General features: G+C 41.4%; 1 protein-coding gene across 1 annotated transcript in view; it reads left to right on the forward strand.

Moving 5' to 3' along the window:
* The window catches only part of LOC126263563 (UDP-glucosyltransferase 2-like), an 84,435-nt gene that overhangs the window by 58,806 nt on the left and 6,726 nt on the right, over positions 1–18,903 (forward strand). Inside the window, exons 6-7 of the mRNA XM_049960656.1 lie at positions 1,537–1,768; positions 7,181–7,400. Coding sequence (XP_049816613.1) covers positions 1,537–1,768; positions 7,181–7,400 — 452 coding nt within the window. The remainder of the gene's footprint in view (positions 1–1,536; positions 1,769–7,180; positions 7,401–18,903) is intronic.

An 18,903-nucleotide genomic window follows, 5' to 3' on the forward strand; every position in this document is an offset into this window, starting at 1 on the left:
CCATCTCCTTATATTCCCACCTTTTTGCAGTTTCTTCAGTTTTAATCTACAGTTCATAACCAATAGATTGTGGTCAGAGTCCACATCTGCCCCTGGAAATGTCTTACAATTTAAAAGCTGGTTCCTAAATCTCTGTCTTACCATTATATAATCTATCTGATACCTTTTAGTATCTCCAGGGTTCTTCCATGTATACAACCTTCTTTTATGATTCTTGAACTAAGTGTTAGCTATGATTAAGTTATGCTCTGTGCAAAATTCTACCAGGCGGCTTCCTCTTTCATTTCGTAGCCCCAACCCATATTCACCTACTACGTTTCCTTCTCTTCCGTTTCCTACTGTCGAATTCCAGTCACCAATGACTATTAAATTTTCATCTCCCTTCACTACCTGAATAATTTCTTTTATCTCATCATACTTTTCATCAATTTCTTCGTCATCTGCAGAGCTAGTTGGCATATAAACTTGTACTACTGTAGTAGGCGTGGGCTTCGTGTCTATCTTGGCCACAATAATGCGTTCACTATGCTGTTTGTAGTAGCTTACCCGCACTCCTATTTTTTTATTCATTATTAAACCTACTCCTGCATTAGCCCTATTTGATTTTGTATTATAACGCTGTATTCGCCTGACCAAAAGTCTTGTTCCTCCTGCCACCGAAGTTCACTAACGCCCACTATATCTGACTTTAAACTATCCATTTCCCTTTTTAAATTTTCTAACCTACCTGCCCGATTAAGGGATCTGACATTCCACGCTCCGATCCGTAGAACGCCAGTTTTCTTTCTCCTGATAACGACGTCCTCTTGAGTAGTCCCCGCCCGGACATCCGAATGGGGGACTATTTTACCTCCGGAATATTTTACGCAAGAGCACGCCATCATCATTTAACCATACAGTAAAGCTGCATGCCCTCGGGAAAAATTACGGCTGTAGTTACCCGTTGCTTTCAGCCGTTCGCAGTACCAGCACAGCAAGGCCGTTTTGGTTAATGTTACAAGGCCAGAACAGTCAATCATCCAGACTGTTGCTCTGCAACTATAGCACAGCAAGGCCGTTTTGGTTAATGTTACAAGGCCAGAACAGTCAATCATCCAGACTGTTGCTCTGCAACTATTGAAAGGCTGCTGCCCCTCTTCAGGAACCACATGTTTGTCTGGCCTCTCAACAGATACCCCTCCGTTGTGGTTGCAGCTACGGTACGGCTATCTGTATCGCTGAGGCACGCAAGCCTCCCCACCAACCCAACGGCAAGGTCCATGGTTCATTGGAGGGGGGGGGGGGGGGGGGGGACGAGTTATGAAGAACACAGAATTATCAAAGATGGGCGAAAAACGGACTTCTTTCACTCTGCGTAGTTATCTAATGCCACATACCTTCAGAAACCTACCAAGATAGTGTCTAATCCACGTGACTCAGAATGACTGCTGTATCTCTTGACAAAGGTAGGTCAACACTCTATTATGGAAGAAGTCACGATACAGTGTAGCCCCAGTGTGGGAGGTGTCTTTGTGGACAGTTTCGGTTTGTTAACAGGAGCTGGAGCAGTTCCTGTCTGGGTCTGCCCATGGAGCGGTGTACGTGTCGTTCGGCAGCCTGATCGCCTTCCACACGCTGCCGCTGGACAAGATGCGCGCCGTCCTGGAGGCGCTGTCCAGCCTGGAGCAGCGTGTGGTGCTGCGCTGCGACGCCTCCCAGCTACCGGCCGGTGTGCGGTTGCCTGGCAACGTGTGGGCCAGCAGGTGGCTGCCGCAGACCGCCATACTGGGTCAGTCGCTCCACTCTACATTACTCCCACCTTCCTCTGGTGGACACTGTCTTCGCCTACTAGTCCCAGATTCCCTCTCAGTCTCTACATTTTTTGACCTGTTTCGACGCAGACCACCAGAAATGTCTCTCCTTTGCCAAAATCTCAGGGTAATACTTGCATCCTAAGGCCTCAATTGTTTATTTGATCTATCTCTGTCAGTCCTGACAGATTTGTATCTCACTCAAGTATCAAGGAAATTATTCTAATGTCTTAACCCATGTCCTATCGTGCTTTTCCTTTTTCTCGTCAGTGTTCTCCATGCATTCCTCACCTTAACGATTCTTTGGTGAACCACCCCTTTTATTATCATGTCAATCCATCAACATCCCACTCCAGTACCATATCTCCAACGAGTCGATTCTCTTTTTTTCCAGCTGTCCCACAGTCCTCGAATCTTTTCCATCAATCCTCTGTGAGAAATGTTCATTCTCAGAGAATTGTTCCTCAAATTAAGGTCGCTGTTAGGTACTAACAAGCTTCCTTTGGACAGGAACGTCCCCTTTACCTGTGTTAGTCTGCTTTTTATGTCCACTAGCTGCAGTTAGAATTTTCTGCTTACTTCACACTCCTACAATATTTCGGAAAAGACTATATGTTTCACCTACATTGTTACTGGGTTGTTTATCTCACAATCAAGATCTGTGCATATGTGCCATTTACAAACAATAGCTCAAGAGGTGATGCTTAATACATTTCTTTACTTGTTATTGGAACATATTTAATATCATCATCTTAACAGGTGATAATACGGGTGACAATTATTGGACTATGGAAAATAAAATGGTCATAACTACTGAACGGTAGTGTTAGGTTGTTCAAAATGCACGGTTGGCCGCGTAGCATGGTGGGAATTAGTATGCACATGCATGGTTTGGTTGAGCGACGAAGTTCGTCAGTAAGCATAATTGGTGCATTTGGGAGACGGAGAATCAGCATTTCGTGATCGAGAAGCCTCTCCAAGCTCAACGAGTGACTGTGTGATGTGCATTGTCCAGTCACGAAATAGTCAGTGTGATATCCCTCGACGGCACAGTGACTGTCGAACGGTACGTGAAGGTTTTGGAAGATGGATTCATCAGCAGCATCCAGAGTTACCCTGATCTCGACAAGATGCGGCTCATGCAAGACCGGAGCTCGACTCCATCGCGGCAGGAGAGTGTTTGATGTTCTGGAGGAGCGTTTTGGGGATCATATCCTTGCTCTGGTGTACCCAGAGGCCACTGGCATGGCCTCAATCAGCCGCCATATTCTCCGGATTTGAACACATGCGATTTCTTTTTGTGGGGCTACATTAAAGACTATGTCTACAGCAATAACCCCAAAACCATTGTTGATCTGAAAACACCCTTTCAGGAGGTCATCGACAGCATCGATGTTCCAACACTTCGGTCATGCAGTATTTCGCTGTTCGTCTGCGCCCCATCATCTCCAATGATGGCAGACATATCGAACACGTCAGAACCTAAATCCGAATATTTGTAGTGATGTTCACATGTTGAATAAAGTGTGTGCAAGCCATAGTCTGTAACTGATTTCCTTTTTTTTTCATATAGTTCAATAACTGTCACCCTGTGTAGTGACAGACTTCTTGTTAACACACATGCTGAAATGACGACTGTGAAATAAACCCAACCATTATGGAAATCTGAATAAGAAATTTCCGACAGATCTGAATTTAATGGAAAGTTAAAAAATGTAAGCTCTCGATACGTAGTGTTACAGCGACACAGTCCAGAAATGATGATTTGGCCTTGATAATCGTTGAGGAAAGTTGCATGTGGCTGCAAACATTGTGGGACATCTGTTGAGACATCAGAACACAGCTTCGCCGCGCGGGGTATCCGCGCGTTCTTAGGCGCCTTGTCACGGTCCGTTCGGTTGCCCCCGACGGAGGTTCGAGTCCTCCCTCGGGCATGGGTGTGTGTATTGTCCGTAGCATAAGTTAGTTTAAGTTAGATTAAGTAGTTTGCAGGCTTAGGGACCGATGACCAAAAAAAAAAAAAAAAGGTTCAAATGGCTCTGAGCACTATGGGACTTAACATCTGAGGTCATCAGTCCCCTAGAACTTAGAACTACTTAAACCTAACTAACCTAACGACATCACACACATCCATGGCCGAGGCAGGATTTGAACCTGCGACCGTAGCAGTCGCGCGGTTCCGGACTGAAGTGCCTAGAACCGCTCGGCCACCGCGGCAGTTTGGTCCCATAAGACCTTACCACAGATTTCCAGATTTTTTCCAGAGCACAGCTTCCATGGTAGTAGAGGAAGTTGCAGAGAGGCAAATTACATAACAAGACAGATTTAGGAATATGTCCAACAGATAACTGGGTTCAGTGGATGTATGTGCTATGTTGAAATGAACAGGCAGCCTAAAACTGCCCAGCATACCGGCGAAAAAGGACTGAAGGTTGAAATTGTTATTGTTTCTGAAAGATCTTTAAGTTTGCTTGATATGGGTTACTACATGAGGAACCATCTTATTCTTTGTAAAAATTAAAAAGCAAAAAGGAAACGGATGGACTGTTGGAGGCCGTGGAGAGAATGGGGCCTGCAGAGGTGGCAGGGCAATGAAGGTATTATTGGCAGTAGGTACAGTGGAGGCAGTTGTGGTAGTTGAGGCAGTGAACTGGCATGGGCAGTGGGGGCATTGGATTAGTGGGGGTGGTAGCAGTGCCGATGAGTAGTGGTGGTCAGGGTGAGGAGCATTGCAGAGTGATTGCGATAGTGAGGTGGGGGCGGGGAGGGTGGTTGGGTGATTGGTGTAGAGAGTGCATAGGTGCACAGGGGACAATGGGGGCAGCAAAGCCATAGAGGGTGGTGCTGGGCAGTCGTGCACTGGGGACATTGAGGGTAGTGGGCTGTGAGAGGCATTGGAGGTAATGGCACTCCATTGATGCAAGAGTGGTGGGAGTAGTAGGGGTGGTGAAGGATTGGGGGCAGTGGGGTTGATGAGAACAGTGGGGGCAATGAAGTTGATGGAGCATTGGGTAGGAGGGACATTGGATGTGACAGAAGCAGTTGTAGTGGAGAGGCAGTGAGAGTGGTGAGGCTGTGCGTTCATTAATGAGGGCAGTGGGTTGGTGAGGAATGATGTGGACAGTGGTGGTGGTAGGATAAGTGGAGATCAGTGGAAATGGTGGGAAGTGGAGGCAGTGAGGGAAGTGGGGGTGGTGTGGCCTCTGGACACAGGCCATTGACAGGGAGGGGTGGGCGATGATGTGCCAGAATATCGGTACCCCCACTGTGACACCAAGCTGCACCTAGAGGCAGGACACACTACCTGTGAAGGAATGTGAAAGATAGTACTAACCACTGTCTTAAAGGCAGAAATGCATATTTACATGTAGTCATGTCATGATCACCAGTTCTTATGCTAAAGGAAGTTTTCCTGCTTCAGATCTTCAGGTGGGATCTGCACAGGAAGTGATTGCCAGTTTTTCAACGAACAAGACTAAGATTGGACGATTGTACAGTTAATGTTGGGAAGAAAAAGAATCTATTACTTTTAAGTTTCTAATCTAACACTGGTGCCGTTCCTTGAGATGAGGCTCACTGAGACTGTTTCCTCCATATTTCCCTGTTATTAATTAGCAGTCAGTGCACTACTGTCTATGGTACAAAATATAAAATATTTAAACAGTTAACTTGAACATCACATTGATTCTATTTCCAGAAACTCTTGTGACAGTTTTCATGACAAAGTTGTTTTAAGCCTGACATACTCTGTCGCTTACTTTTCTAAAAGAAAAAAAGACAGTTACATGAGTGATGTGACTGGACAATATAATATGAAATGATGTTTGTCATATGCAGTGACAATTGTATTCCCAAGCCACCAGGGAACCATCGTAAGACAAAGCATTACTCTCTTGTCTATATGGTAAGAAATCATACATATCTATGACACAAAGCAAGGCACAGTAATTAACTGTACACTAAAAGATGCACTGCGATCACAGTGACACACAGGTATGAGGTGTCCCAGAATACCAGCAGCTAGACATAGACGATACTAGCTGCATCTCTAACAGTGTCATACAGAATTTCTATCCCAGGCTGTATGTGCTCTTTTGTAAAACTGGGTGCACAGTTGGTTCATATACAGTGTGTGATTATCAAGCTCCACTGTATACCAGTACAGCAAAGCTTCCACAAGCTGCATAATCATATTAGATGGTCAGCAGTGGTGATGATTTTGGGGCTACAATTATCCAGTCTAGAATGTCAAACGCCAAGTCAATTCCAGGGAGTGAGATAACTTAGATGTGTGATGTCCTCTCATTAAACGGTACACAACCACCATACCAGCACTATGTGATCCAGAGGAATCATTCACGAGGCAGAACCTGATGTGTCGGCAGCTGGGCCAACACCTTGTAGATAGAGGTGGCTTAATGCACGCTAGACTAACGCAGACGGGCGTGAAGTACTGTAACAGGATACGTAATTAATGCTATGAAGAAAAGAACGGAGTTTCTCATATACTTATCTTTAATTTCTTCTTGTACATCTCTATGGTGAACACAAGTGAGACTCTAATTACAATCACTGTAAGGCTAATGGCGCCTTGCTAGTTCGTAGCCATTAACTTAGCTGAAGGCTATTCTGTCTCTCGGCTAATGAGAGAGAAAGGCTTCGTACGTCTAGTCGCTAGCTCTGTCGTCCGTACAACTGGGCTGAGTTCGAGTCAGTGTCTCGAGACCTGCGTTGTGGTGGCGCTAGGTTTGCGATCACACAGTGGCGACACGCGGGTCCGACATGTACTACAGGACCGCGGCCGATTTAAGCTACCACCTAGGACGTGTGGTGTCTGGCTGTGACACCACAGAACCAACAACCATGTGTTCGACAATAAATTTGCATATACCATTTCCTAGGTGTATTCTGGCTGCTGTTGTCTGTGTTGATGGAAATCAGTGTAGACTGCATCTCTCATAGTACCTCAAGGATCTACCCACTGACATACCTGTTCCCACCACAATGTTCACCATGTTCTTCGACTAAGACTTACTGCTCATGAAATGGCCTTTTGGAATGTCATGTAGATATATTAACAGTGTCCTCACAATTCCCAACAGCTCGAATAGTGCTTTCCAAATGCGGATAACTTCGGAAAAATTGTAATCTTTGTTTACTTAAAACAAAAGCACAACAAGTGGCCTCACATTGGCGTACCATGTGTGTACGCAAAAACACATTTCTTCCCTCCTAATAGTATCGGCAAGGCAGAACAGATTTTCCTGGTTTTTGAAGATCCTTTCACTTATGGATTTGATGATTTTAGTTACTACAGTACTTTGTGCTGTTGATGTGCATAACTCAGATAGCTGGATGGAAGGTGGTCTAACGTGAGCCCTGCACGACAGCCCACGTCAGCGTGCACGCCTTCGTCACCCACGGCGGCATGCACAGCGTGCTGGAGGCCATCCACTTTGGGGTCCCGCTCCTGGGCTTCCCGCTTTTCGGCGACCAGAAGCTCACCATGAACCGCTTGCAGACACTGGGTGTCGCAATTCAGCAGGACTACCTCCACCTGACAGCACAGTCGTTTCGGGTCGCACTGCGGTCCCTCGTCAACGACACCAGGTGAGGAGCTCCTCAGATGTAGTTTGCCAACTTCTCACTAGCTGTTACAGTTTTAGCAGGGTCATTCACAAGGGACGAGCTGGAAGCTGTCAAACGAAAACCGCAGAATGGATCGTAATCCGTTCGTTTATTGCGGAATCAAGGTGCAATGTGTTTCGCGATAATGAATTGGGCCAGCCAGAACTTTGTGACCATCGACCTACTATCGAAATAAACCTGTCCAGGCGATAGCAGTGCACCTGGCGAGGAATGAATGCTAGTCAGACACACACACAGTGTGTGCAGTATCATCGTACGTGTGTAGAATTGGGAAGACGCGCGACCTGAGTTTGGCCGAGGCCAGATTCTGATGGGACAGAGGCTCGGCACGAGCATTTCGGAAACTGCTCAACTTCTTGGGTGTTCGAGGAGTGCTGTGGTGAACGCCTTCAACACGTAGCGAAATCAAGGCGGAACCACGTCCAGACCTCGTGGTGTTGCGGACCACCCCTCATTACAGATGTCGGACATCAGAGGCTGGGAAGACTGGTGAAATAGGACAGGCGGTGAACTGTGCAGGAACAACCATCAGATTTTAATGGTGGGTACAATACAAGCCCACCGACTCGCCAGATCTGAAATAGATCGAACACATGTGGGGTCTGATTGAAGGTGGCGGCAGCGCTCACGGCCCCCTCGCGGAAATTACTGGAATTAGGTATCCTTGTGTGCAGATGTGGTACCAACTTCCTCCAGCGACGTACCAGGACCTCATTGTTTCCATGGTATGAGCCGTCGCCGCTGTTACCCGTGCCAAAGGTGGACATATCGGCTATTAGGTAGGTCGTCATAATGTTATGGCTGATCAGAGCACGTACGAATTGCAGAATGTTAAGTGAAAAAACTGATAGTGTTTCCTATGAAGCAGACTGAAAAGTAGTCACTTGGCTGGATTACATTAAGTCATTAAACCAATAGGATCTTCCGACGTACTTTAAGGCACTTATCCTTGCATCCTCAAATGCAATGAATATCGAAAGATCCATCAATAATCTTAAATAATTACAGGGCATCACTGAGAGATATTCTAGTTTTGACATGAAAGACAGGGCGGATAATCGGAAGAATACGAAACTGTGGCATCAGAATCCGGTAAATATAATGTGGTAGGATCTTACCAGTATTCAGCTCCCGATAGTTCTCAGAAATCTCAGCTGCGATGAAGAAATGATAGCGTGGTGTCGAGACGCAGTCGCTCCCTAGTCATTGGTCGGGATGAGCGCCGTACGTATCGCTCGAGTGCTGATACTCCTAGATACAGGAAGAGGGCATGAGGGTTGTATAAGACTGTAGTACCATACTTTTTGAAGGTTCGGAGTCATTTTACAAATGAAACAGACGGCCGAAGATAAGTTACACAATAAAACGGGCGTTGCTTGTCGCTTGTAGCATTCCTAATACTTTTAACACGGTGGACCAATTCTCGGTAGGGTGCTTACTTTTTTTCATTTTTGTGCCAATCCCGTTAGTTAAAAATTAAATCTGATTAAAATTTGAGTTACTAAAACTGGCTTTCGATCCAAAAAAAAACAGTTTAAATTAGATTAATGTTTACGATTGCAAAATAAAATTAGGAAAATAGCTAAAACTGAAACGTGAGTCACGATACACAACAATGCATAAAAAGATGAATAAGAACCAAAATCGAAATGCGGTGAATACGACATATTGCAGTTGTTATTGTAAGGGGCTGATCGTAAACGGGAGCATAAGCAATCGAAATTCCAGACAGTGACTCTGCGCCTCAGATCCATCTGGCCGTTCAGCGTTTGGTATGAGTATAGCCTTATGGAGTGCATAAAATTGAGAGTATTGCCCCTGCTCCCGTTACGTACTATCTTTAAGTTGGTCATCGCATCTGTAATTGTAATACCAGTGTCACGCAAATGGTTGTAAATTGCGTATTTACAACCACTCACGTCTTTGTAACGGATACGAAAACTTCGCCCCATTTGTCTAATGTAACACTTTGCACAATCATTGCAGTAAATATAGTATGTACCTGTAAAATCAAGTTTGTTATAATTTATTCGTTCATTCTGGCGAAGGTTAAAGCCAATGGTTCTTGGAATAAAAATGCTGGCGAAACACCTTCATCACTCACTTTTTGTATTTTGGCGCAAACTACGTCTTAATACGTTGTCCTTTAGTAATACGGTTGTATTGTAATTTGGTTCATTGGTGACTGGATCATTTGTTGTGCAAGAGGAAGGACAGCCAGAATTTTCTACCGTATCGTCCAGTTAATGTCAGCAAAATCGGGGTTGTAGCCATTTACCTTATGCAAGACACCTTTTTTTCTGTTTTGTTTCACACAGACATGAGTGTTTGTACACATAATGGCGGCGAAAAATCGGAGAAAGTGCAGTGTCAAGCGACCATAGGTAACGAAATCTGCCTGTTCACTTCGCCAACAACACATGAGAAAGCACCACAATATCAAAACCATGAGAAGTTGTAGATAGTGTAGCAGAGTAGCTACCAAAATAAATCTCCAATAGTATCATGTAAGTTAGAAAATAATAACAACCCACTGAAGATATCACAAAATGTGCTGGAACATGTCTGGGTGAAACAAAGCAGAAAAAAGGGGCCTTGCATAAGGCGGAAATCCTCTTCCCATATCGTAGCAAGCACGGACATAACAAGAACTGCAACACCACAAGATCATTATGTGCAATATATCTGACTGCGTTCATTTCTTGGTCTAAAGTTATGTATGAAAGCAGACCCCCTACGTAAGGTACACAGGAGCCATCTAATGCTGCTTTTTGTAGCTAACTGGATGATTTGATGACTGATGAATCACCATATCTGTGGTAGTCAGCCTTCCGTAAATATCGTAAGAAATCTTTGACTCTTTTAACGTTAGTAATAAATCTAGCCGTTTTCACTATATTGAATAGTGAACTATATATTCGTATTTGAGCAGTTGTGTTTATCTAAGAAGTGCTAGCATTCGTCGTTTGATCCGTTATAGACAAATAGAATGTCGTCGACGTAGCGATTCCAGGCTACCACTTCAACCGTTACTTTCTTACTCTATTAAGTATCTCATTTTCTAAGTTAGTTACGAAAATGTTTGCATACGATAACTGGGATCCCGTGGCTAGGTCCTTGCTTTATAAGAAAACATTGTAACCAAAGCTGAAATAATTGAATTCGAGTATTATGTCAAGTAATTGGATTACCTCATCTATTTCTTCAGTAGAACGATTACTAAAAGAACGTAAAATTTTGTACATGGCTAGAGCAGCAATCTTAGGTTTAAACGTTCTTGTAGAAATAGTACACAGGCCATCAGTTGCAAAATGGAAGTTTATTAAAATCCCTTTATCAAGGTTACAACGTATACAAAACGTGTTCTTCAGAAAGCGGTATTGACAACCGGATTGCTTGTTGTGGCAGAGATACGTTGAAATATAGATGAAAGGAGTCAATCAAATATAAAATTTCACCTCCTTATTAATTGATACATGCACATCATGCTTGTTACCATTTGACATTTCCTCACCGATGAAGAGCTAGTGCATTTTTTAATTAAGATGGAGATGAAATTTTATATTTGAGCGTCACCCATGGGCTATATTTTAACGTACCTCTGTCACCACATGTAGACCATTTGTCAATATTTCCTTATGAAGAAGACATTTTTATAAACGTTGAAACAATGGTAAAGGCGTTTTAATAAACTTTTCAGTTAGCAACTGACTGGGCGTGTCTATTTCCACAAAAAGAACGTAAGTTGTTATTTACAGTATTTCAAACCTCGCCCATCGGTAATGAAGTGTCCATATTCGTAATGTGCAAGGAAACTAAATTTTTTCCTCGTGGTAAGATTAAATGGGATAGGTTTTGAATAAGATGTTCCCTATTCGGAATATTATTTTTGAAAAACACATTTTTCGTTAATTATTGTTAAATTTTATTGACAACATACTTTTTACAAATGTGTACGAAGGGGTCTGAACTTGAAAATATGAATATGACATTTGTAGCGACAAGTCACATTAACTACTAAGACTTAAATTTGTGGGTACGTTCAACTGAAGAATTCAGAAGAATTACGGAAAGCAGTTGAAGAAATCATCAAAAACAATAAATATTTTTTCAAAATTGTACAATATAAAGCACATAACTAGATAATATTATTTTCAAAATATGGACATAAAGTACTCCTCCTCCCTTGGTATTGTGAGAGTTAATTTGTGCATGTAGTTTTGGGGCCAATGGGCACATTGATATCAAGGAAATTTGTTTTTTTGGTTGTACTGGATAAACTTTGTCCATTTACAGAATTTTTTAAACTTGTTAAAAATGTTGATGTTGGGTGATTCCTGCATTTGACTCTCTGGTTCTCGGTAAAAAGTTTTTGGACCTTACTTTCAGATCGGTCTTTTTAAAATAAAACCAGCCTAAAAGTGTAACAAAAATGAAGAAACACCAAAGAGGAGAAGTACCGAGCACGTACAGTTGACACTGTGCTTGCTGTCAGGTGCCAAGTAAAATATATATCACTTAGTAATGGAACAAGTTGTGTAGGGTACTTGTAATAATCAAAAGCGTTCACGTGGTGATGACTCTTTGTCAATTTCATATAAATATCCAAGAGCACATTAAACGCATTTCTTGATTTCACCAGCTCAAACACGCTGTAAGCAGTAGCATTCTCTTTTCTCTTGAATCCATAGTTCTCAAGGTTAATTGTAGTAACATATTAAGGAAGTGTCCGCCCCTATAGCTGAGTGGTCAGTGTGACGGATTTCCGTCCTACGGGCACGGGTTCGATTCCCAGCTGGGTCGGGGATTTTTCTCCGTTCACGGACTGGATGTTGTGTTGTCTTCATCTTCATTTCATCCCCATCCGACGCGCAGGTCGCCCAGTGTGGCGTCGAATGTAATAAGACCTGCACCAAGGCGGCCGGACCTGCCCTGTAAGGGGCCTACCAGCCAATGACGGCAAACGCTCATTTCCAAGGAAGTAAGAACTATGGAATATTTTTTCTAATGTTGTTGAACAATCAGAGTCGCGCTGTCACAATCCCCCTTTAATAGCGGTAACTAAAGCATGATCATACTTTGCACACTACACTCACTAACGCTCATCAGACTACAGCATTACCTTATTCACAGACATCAAGGACACACTTGAGGTTGAATAACTGAATGACATTGGAATCATAGTGGTTATTTAGGTCCATAAAGCTAGTGCGCTGAAAGAGACAAAGAAATGTCTATTGCACACTTGTAATAAAGCACTCTTTGCATTCAGGCCTATAGGAGGTTTCTACATAACATGATATTCCTTTTTGAAAATTCAGCTCCCACGCTCGTTATAGGTTCTAAACAGGACTGCAGACTAACTCACCGTTTCTCACACATGTAACAAACAAAATCTTTGTATGACGCTGTATCAGGATCTTTTATTTTCCGTAACAAACTCAATTTCGCCAATTGAAACAACAGATCTGTCTCGCAGTGGTCCTCCTCCTGCTCCAGTGTTAAACGGGTAAGGTGTTAGCAACATGAACTTAAAAATGGGCTTAGACTACAGCAGTTTTGTGGTTCCTCCACCCACCTGCTCCTTCCGTGAAGATTAACTCCGAATGAATATTTTGCACTCACAATGATTCCTCTGTCAGGGGAAAATTGTGTGTTGGAACGCTACGCTATGAATGGAATGCACTGACACAAACATTGACTTGGCTGTCTGAATATATATAAAAGACGTCACTTTGTGTTGGCTGGAATTACAAGTATCGAAAATCCCAAAAGGTTTCGTGGAGGTGGAGAAACCGATGAACAGAAAAGACTCTAAGGCATTTTAAATAGTAATTGCATCCTTTATTCATCGACAAATACGTAATGGCAGGAGACCTTTACGCAGTGCGAAAACGACACCCAGCTACTGCAATTTTGGACATATAATTTTTTTATATAACTATAATTTATAGTCAAAAATGTTATGCTGCTGCTTGAACGTGAAGGTACCGTGGCTTATGTTCCAACATACATTTGTGGAAAGTAATCAAACTACTATTCACGCAAAAACAAAAAAGATTGCATATATCTAGTCGTAATGGAAGGATAGATTGGACATGGTGAATTGTGACAATATAGCGCAATATAGCAATGCAAGTGTTCAACTGGACCTCCTACAGCGTACAAAGAGACGGACAATACAGCTGTAACAATACGTCCCTCATCACACCCCTAAGCATACTCTCGCATTTTCCTTGCTGTTGTACCGATAGTGATGTTGATTACAGTACTCCAACCCATGTCGATGATGTCTTTCCAGGCATTACGTCCAGAGATGTGGTATTCATTATCACACGTAGTGCCGGACGCCTGTCCTTTATAACACTTTATGAAACGTCCCCTTAGAAAAATTATTGTATTACTGTGCTGGTAAACCCCTTCCGTTATTTGATTTTCAAACAGCTGAGCAGAACTGAACGTACTCAGACATTTCGCTCTTTACTTATTCTGATCAACACTAAACTGACACACAATATTTTTTAGCGCAACGCAGTCTGACTTTCAATAATCCCTACAAAAGAATGGCCCTGTCTAACATTAACCTATACCTTTCACAAATCACTTACCTCACAAAAATCTTCGTTCCTCGAACTACTGCAATACAGCGAGCGACACTACTGCCAGCTAAACAAAAGATTCAAACTACGGAAGGCACTAACTACTGATAGGCATAGTTAGCAAATGAAAGATTTTACTAGAGAACAAACAATGTATTTACCTTAATAGTCATAATATATATAGCAGTTCATGACATCCATTCTTACAAATGTACTGTTTCTGATGGACACACTTCCAGATTATCCAACCTCAAAAATCCGCCATCTCACTTCCCCACATCCACCACTGCTGGCGGCTCGCCTCAAATTGCGCAACGCTACACGCTGTTAACAGCCAGCAGCCCAACACTACAATGGCAGACAACAATGCAAACTAGCCACAGACTGCACACAGCACAGCCAGTGATTTTCATACAGAGCGCTACGTGGCGTTACCAGTATAAAAACCTAAACAGCCTACTTACATAGCCCCCATGCTCCCCACAAAAAATTTTACAAATTGTTTTGAGCAGTGGCCAATAATGATTTGATAAAATTTTTCACAATTACAATAGAAAAGATATCAAATGCACACACTTATTGATACAATGTTGGTCAAAAGCTAAAATTTTCTCACAGTCCATAAAGACGGTCCTGATCATTCATCATAGGAAAATTGCAGTGGTTTTTTTTTTCAAAGTCTGAGCAGTAAAAGAGAATGTACACGGAAGTAGTGGATTTCCATGCAGTCTTGAGGAAGTAGTGTTGTCCTTCCAACGGAAAGACAGTGCTGACTCTTGATATCCAGACAGGTAATAGGCCACAACAGAGCAAACCCACAGCAGAGTCAGTCGAAGTTGAAGAATAATGATAGGTAGGTAGGTCATCACAGAGCAGACCCACTGTAGTCCTAGTGGAGATCATGGTATTGGTGGGCCGCCAGAGGTGCAGACCCACTCCAGTCCTTGTAGAGATAATGGTATTGGTGGGCCATCAAAGATGCAGACCCACTGTAGTCCTTGTAGAGATAATGGTATTGGTGGGCCATCAAAGATGCAGACCCACTATAGTCCTTGTAGAGACGGCCAACAGCCATCTATTGCGACTGTGCAGGAGCACAATCACCATCGAGGAGTCTTGCGGAGAATATTTCCATAAACCACCACTTGTGCACGCAGAAAGTTTTAGGAATTGTCCTTAGAAGTCTTGCAGACAATATAGCAAGTCCATAAACCACCACTTGTGCACTCACAAAGGTTTTGGAATTGTCCTTAGAACCAGCAGTGCTGTTAACCAGTCCATTTCTGAATTATCAACACATGTGCAAACACTAATAGTCCCTACTTCTCACATATTGTCCATATACTATGACCAACAGAAACGTGTGCAGTGAAATGTAACTTACAAGTTACTTAATTTGATGAACTAGTGTCAATTACAATTTTATAACATAAGAATACAATAACAAAGGTACAAAATACATCATTAAAGAACATAACAGTACAGATAACATTTGTAGTAACACAGACTTTACAAAAGAATAGAAATAAACATATACATCAGTGTTACAGGAATTATGAAATAAGTAAATATATAAAATAATGAGAATAGTTTTCGAAACATTAATTTCACACATGAGCATTGAAACAGAGCAGAATTAATAATGTCTAAACATCTTTACAAAGTAAATAACATAGTATTTGAAAAATTCTACAACATAAATCTTATTAGCTAAACACTTAAAGACAAGAAAAAGACCAATACACAAGGGTACATAAACACATAGCGGAATAATACAAAAGGAAAGACAGGGTTCGTTTTCAGTGTGACATTTGGTACTGCAGTCCAACCCAAAACTTCGTTCTATAGATCTTTCCTCTTATTTCAACATATGTTGCCACCAAAAAAATCCTATCCAAGCATGCTTTCTATATTCTGTTCACATTCTCTTTCCAAATTCTTTTTTGGCCAAACCATTTTCTTACAGCTTCTCAATGCATTTCTTCCAATTCATCATAGTTAGTTTCTGATATAGTTTACCCCCTCTTAAGCTAACTTAAATCTACTGAGCTCAGATATATACTAAGGGACGAGGCAATGCAGCAGTACAAAACAATTAACACAAACAGCAATGGCAAAAAAATGGAAATTGGCAAAACAAGCAGCAAATGATATAAATTAGCAGAGCAATTGCAATATAACAACTAATATAAGGCACTGTGCAGCAAACAAGAAAAATAAATCAGTAGTAAAACTGGCTTAACAGAGTAATACAAAGTCAAATTCAGTAACACTATGCCTGGCAAACAGCAGCAGCAAATGCTATAACTTATACCTAAACATGACAAAGCTCAAGCAGAAAAAATATTACACTAAAGACAACAAAGCAGAATAGGGAAATGTCTATTCACATCTTAATATCTATGTCATTAAAGTGGTGCACCACAAAACTAATTCTACAAAAGATATTACCAAGTACTTGAAAAGATAATTATGTATGCAGTAACTGTTATTAATCCCTTCTTATTGTTCTTTCCATTCCAAGTGCTGCTTTTTCGAAGAACGTGGATCATAAAATTATTATTTAATAGATCTGTTTACAGAAAGTGTTCACATTAGCAAATGCATTTTATTTTATTTTATAAAACCAATGTGGCAACACATCTGGAAACCAGATATCAAATGAAATAAGCAACTATGAAAAGCAAAGCATAAAAATATCATTCAAAAGTCATGTGACATTTCATCAGTTAGTAGAAATTCTCTCAACTCTCGTAGAAGGACGCTTGTCATTATCAGGTGTGCAGATGTAAGTATCTTTCCAAGTAATGAGTGTGTCGTTTTTGTGATGCTTTCTACAAAGGAATGTCAATAGTGAGGATAATGGCCTCTTTTTTCTCCACCTAATGGCTTTCTTTTTTCAGATGACTACCTCTCAGGTGGGCGCCCAAAACGCATTACGTCAAGGTCACTTACCTTTCATACCGAAATATTTACGACATCAGTTTCTGCTACAGTGACAGTCTCATATACAAATTTCACAGGTCGAAAATTTGCGTTACAAATGTGTAGAAACAAAATCCTGTAAATATAACAGTGTCCAAAAAATTTTTGTCGGCATTGTGGTACATTCATGCATTTACACACATTTCATAACTCTTAAAGTACGATTCTTGGTTTCCAAAAACCTTTTTCACAAACCAGAGTCCATAACCACTACTCAATATTCCTTACCTTATTACACATATACATATTCGTCGACACTTCTTCAATATTTCATCATAATAAATACATATCATAATAAACATTCCTTAGCAGCATAATACACATCGTCGTCGTAATAATAACATCATAACACCTCAGTCAAATCTCAAAAACGTCGTAGCTTTCTGCAATAATTTCAAAACCTAAAAAAAATTCTCTGCTCATTTCAATAGTGTCATCTACCTCCAACGTACTTTAAAAATCATGCTCCCTTACCAAATACATCATTCAAAGCTCTCATTGTATCACAACGGTTCCTAAAAAATATGAACAGTTCACAAAGAACAGACAAAATACAATTCCATAAGTGTGAAGTTATCCAACTGTGTAATTACGTAAACATCGGTCACTGATGTAGTAAAATAAATGTTTCTCCCTCAGTTAAATGCCGGCCGAAGTGGCCATGCGGTTAAAGGCACTGCAGCCTGGAACCGCAAGACCGCTACGGTCGCAGGTCCGAATCCTGCCTTGGGCATGGATGTTTGTGATGTCCTTAGGTTAGTTAGGTTTAACTAGTTCTAAGTTCTAGGGGACTAATGACCTCAGCAGTTGAGTCCCATAGTGCTCAGAGCCATCTGAACCATTTTTGAACCTCAGTTAAATGATCAGATAGCTGTGTAATTTATGTGTTAGAGAAATATGGTACCGATGTGTAAAGTTGTATAAGCAAATACCATATTAGCTAGGGCTCCTTGTGCTTGCCAGACACATGGTACACAAAGTAGGCGTGTACCCCTGAGGATTAATGTAGTTATACCCTCAGGTGTTACAGATTACAGCAATGGAATGAAATGTATCACGGAAAACCTTTGTATCATTGTACTTCAAATATCTTTAAAAATAAATATTTTAATTACAAAATTAATCACCCAAATACGTGTACTGTAGCGCTAAACTGTGCATCTTGTTGTAAGATAATCTCTGTGGAAGTGTCGTAGTTATCGTACTCCGAAAGCTAAGTTCTGCAGAAGTCAATGTACTTACCTCATGATAAACAAAAGTGAAATGCTTTGCGTATAGATATCTTAGTTATTACGCTTATTGCCGTGATGAAGAAAGTACTGTGCTGTAACGTATTGTTGTGCTACAGAAAAGGCGGTCTCATTGTAGCTAAAAGTTACTACTAAAACATGTTTTACTTTCCAGAACAATTCAGAAAAACTGTGCAGATATAAAACAGAAACACCGCAAAAGCAACATTGTAAATTGTCACTCATTAGTAGCGTCGTGATAAAATCGTGTATCTGTCACATAAACTAACCACTGAGTCATCTGGTATCTCACAGAAAGTACTTTAAATCCAGAATGTATTTTCAAGTAAACCAAAATGTTGCATTAAAATCTCATTAGCAGTACTGGTAAATGTTCTAAGTATGTGAGCCTTATAGTCATTACGTAATCGGGCAACTAACAAGCAAGAATGTACACACACAATAACACTGTGTCGTCTGTTCACAATAACAGTGCATTCGTAATTTCTGTTTAAATAAGTTCTCTTGGTTCTTGACAGGATATTTAACTTCAAACATTGTTGCATGTTAACAGTTTCTAAGTGTGACAAAGCATACTAATAACGTGAAGCGATAAATTGTATGGCAAAGACAAAGTTAAAAGGCAGATTA

Source organism: Schistocerca nitens, chromosome 6 (genome assembly GCF_023898315.1).
Source record: "Schistocerca nitens isolate TAMUIC-IGC-003100 chromosome 6, iqSchNite1.1, whole genome shotgun sequence".
Lineage (NCBI taxonomy): Eukaryota > Metazoa > Arthropoda > Insecta > Orthoptera > Acrididae > Schistocerca > Schistocerca nitens.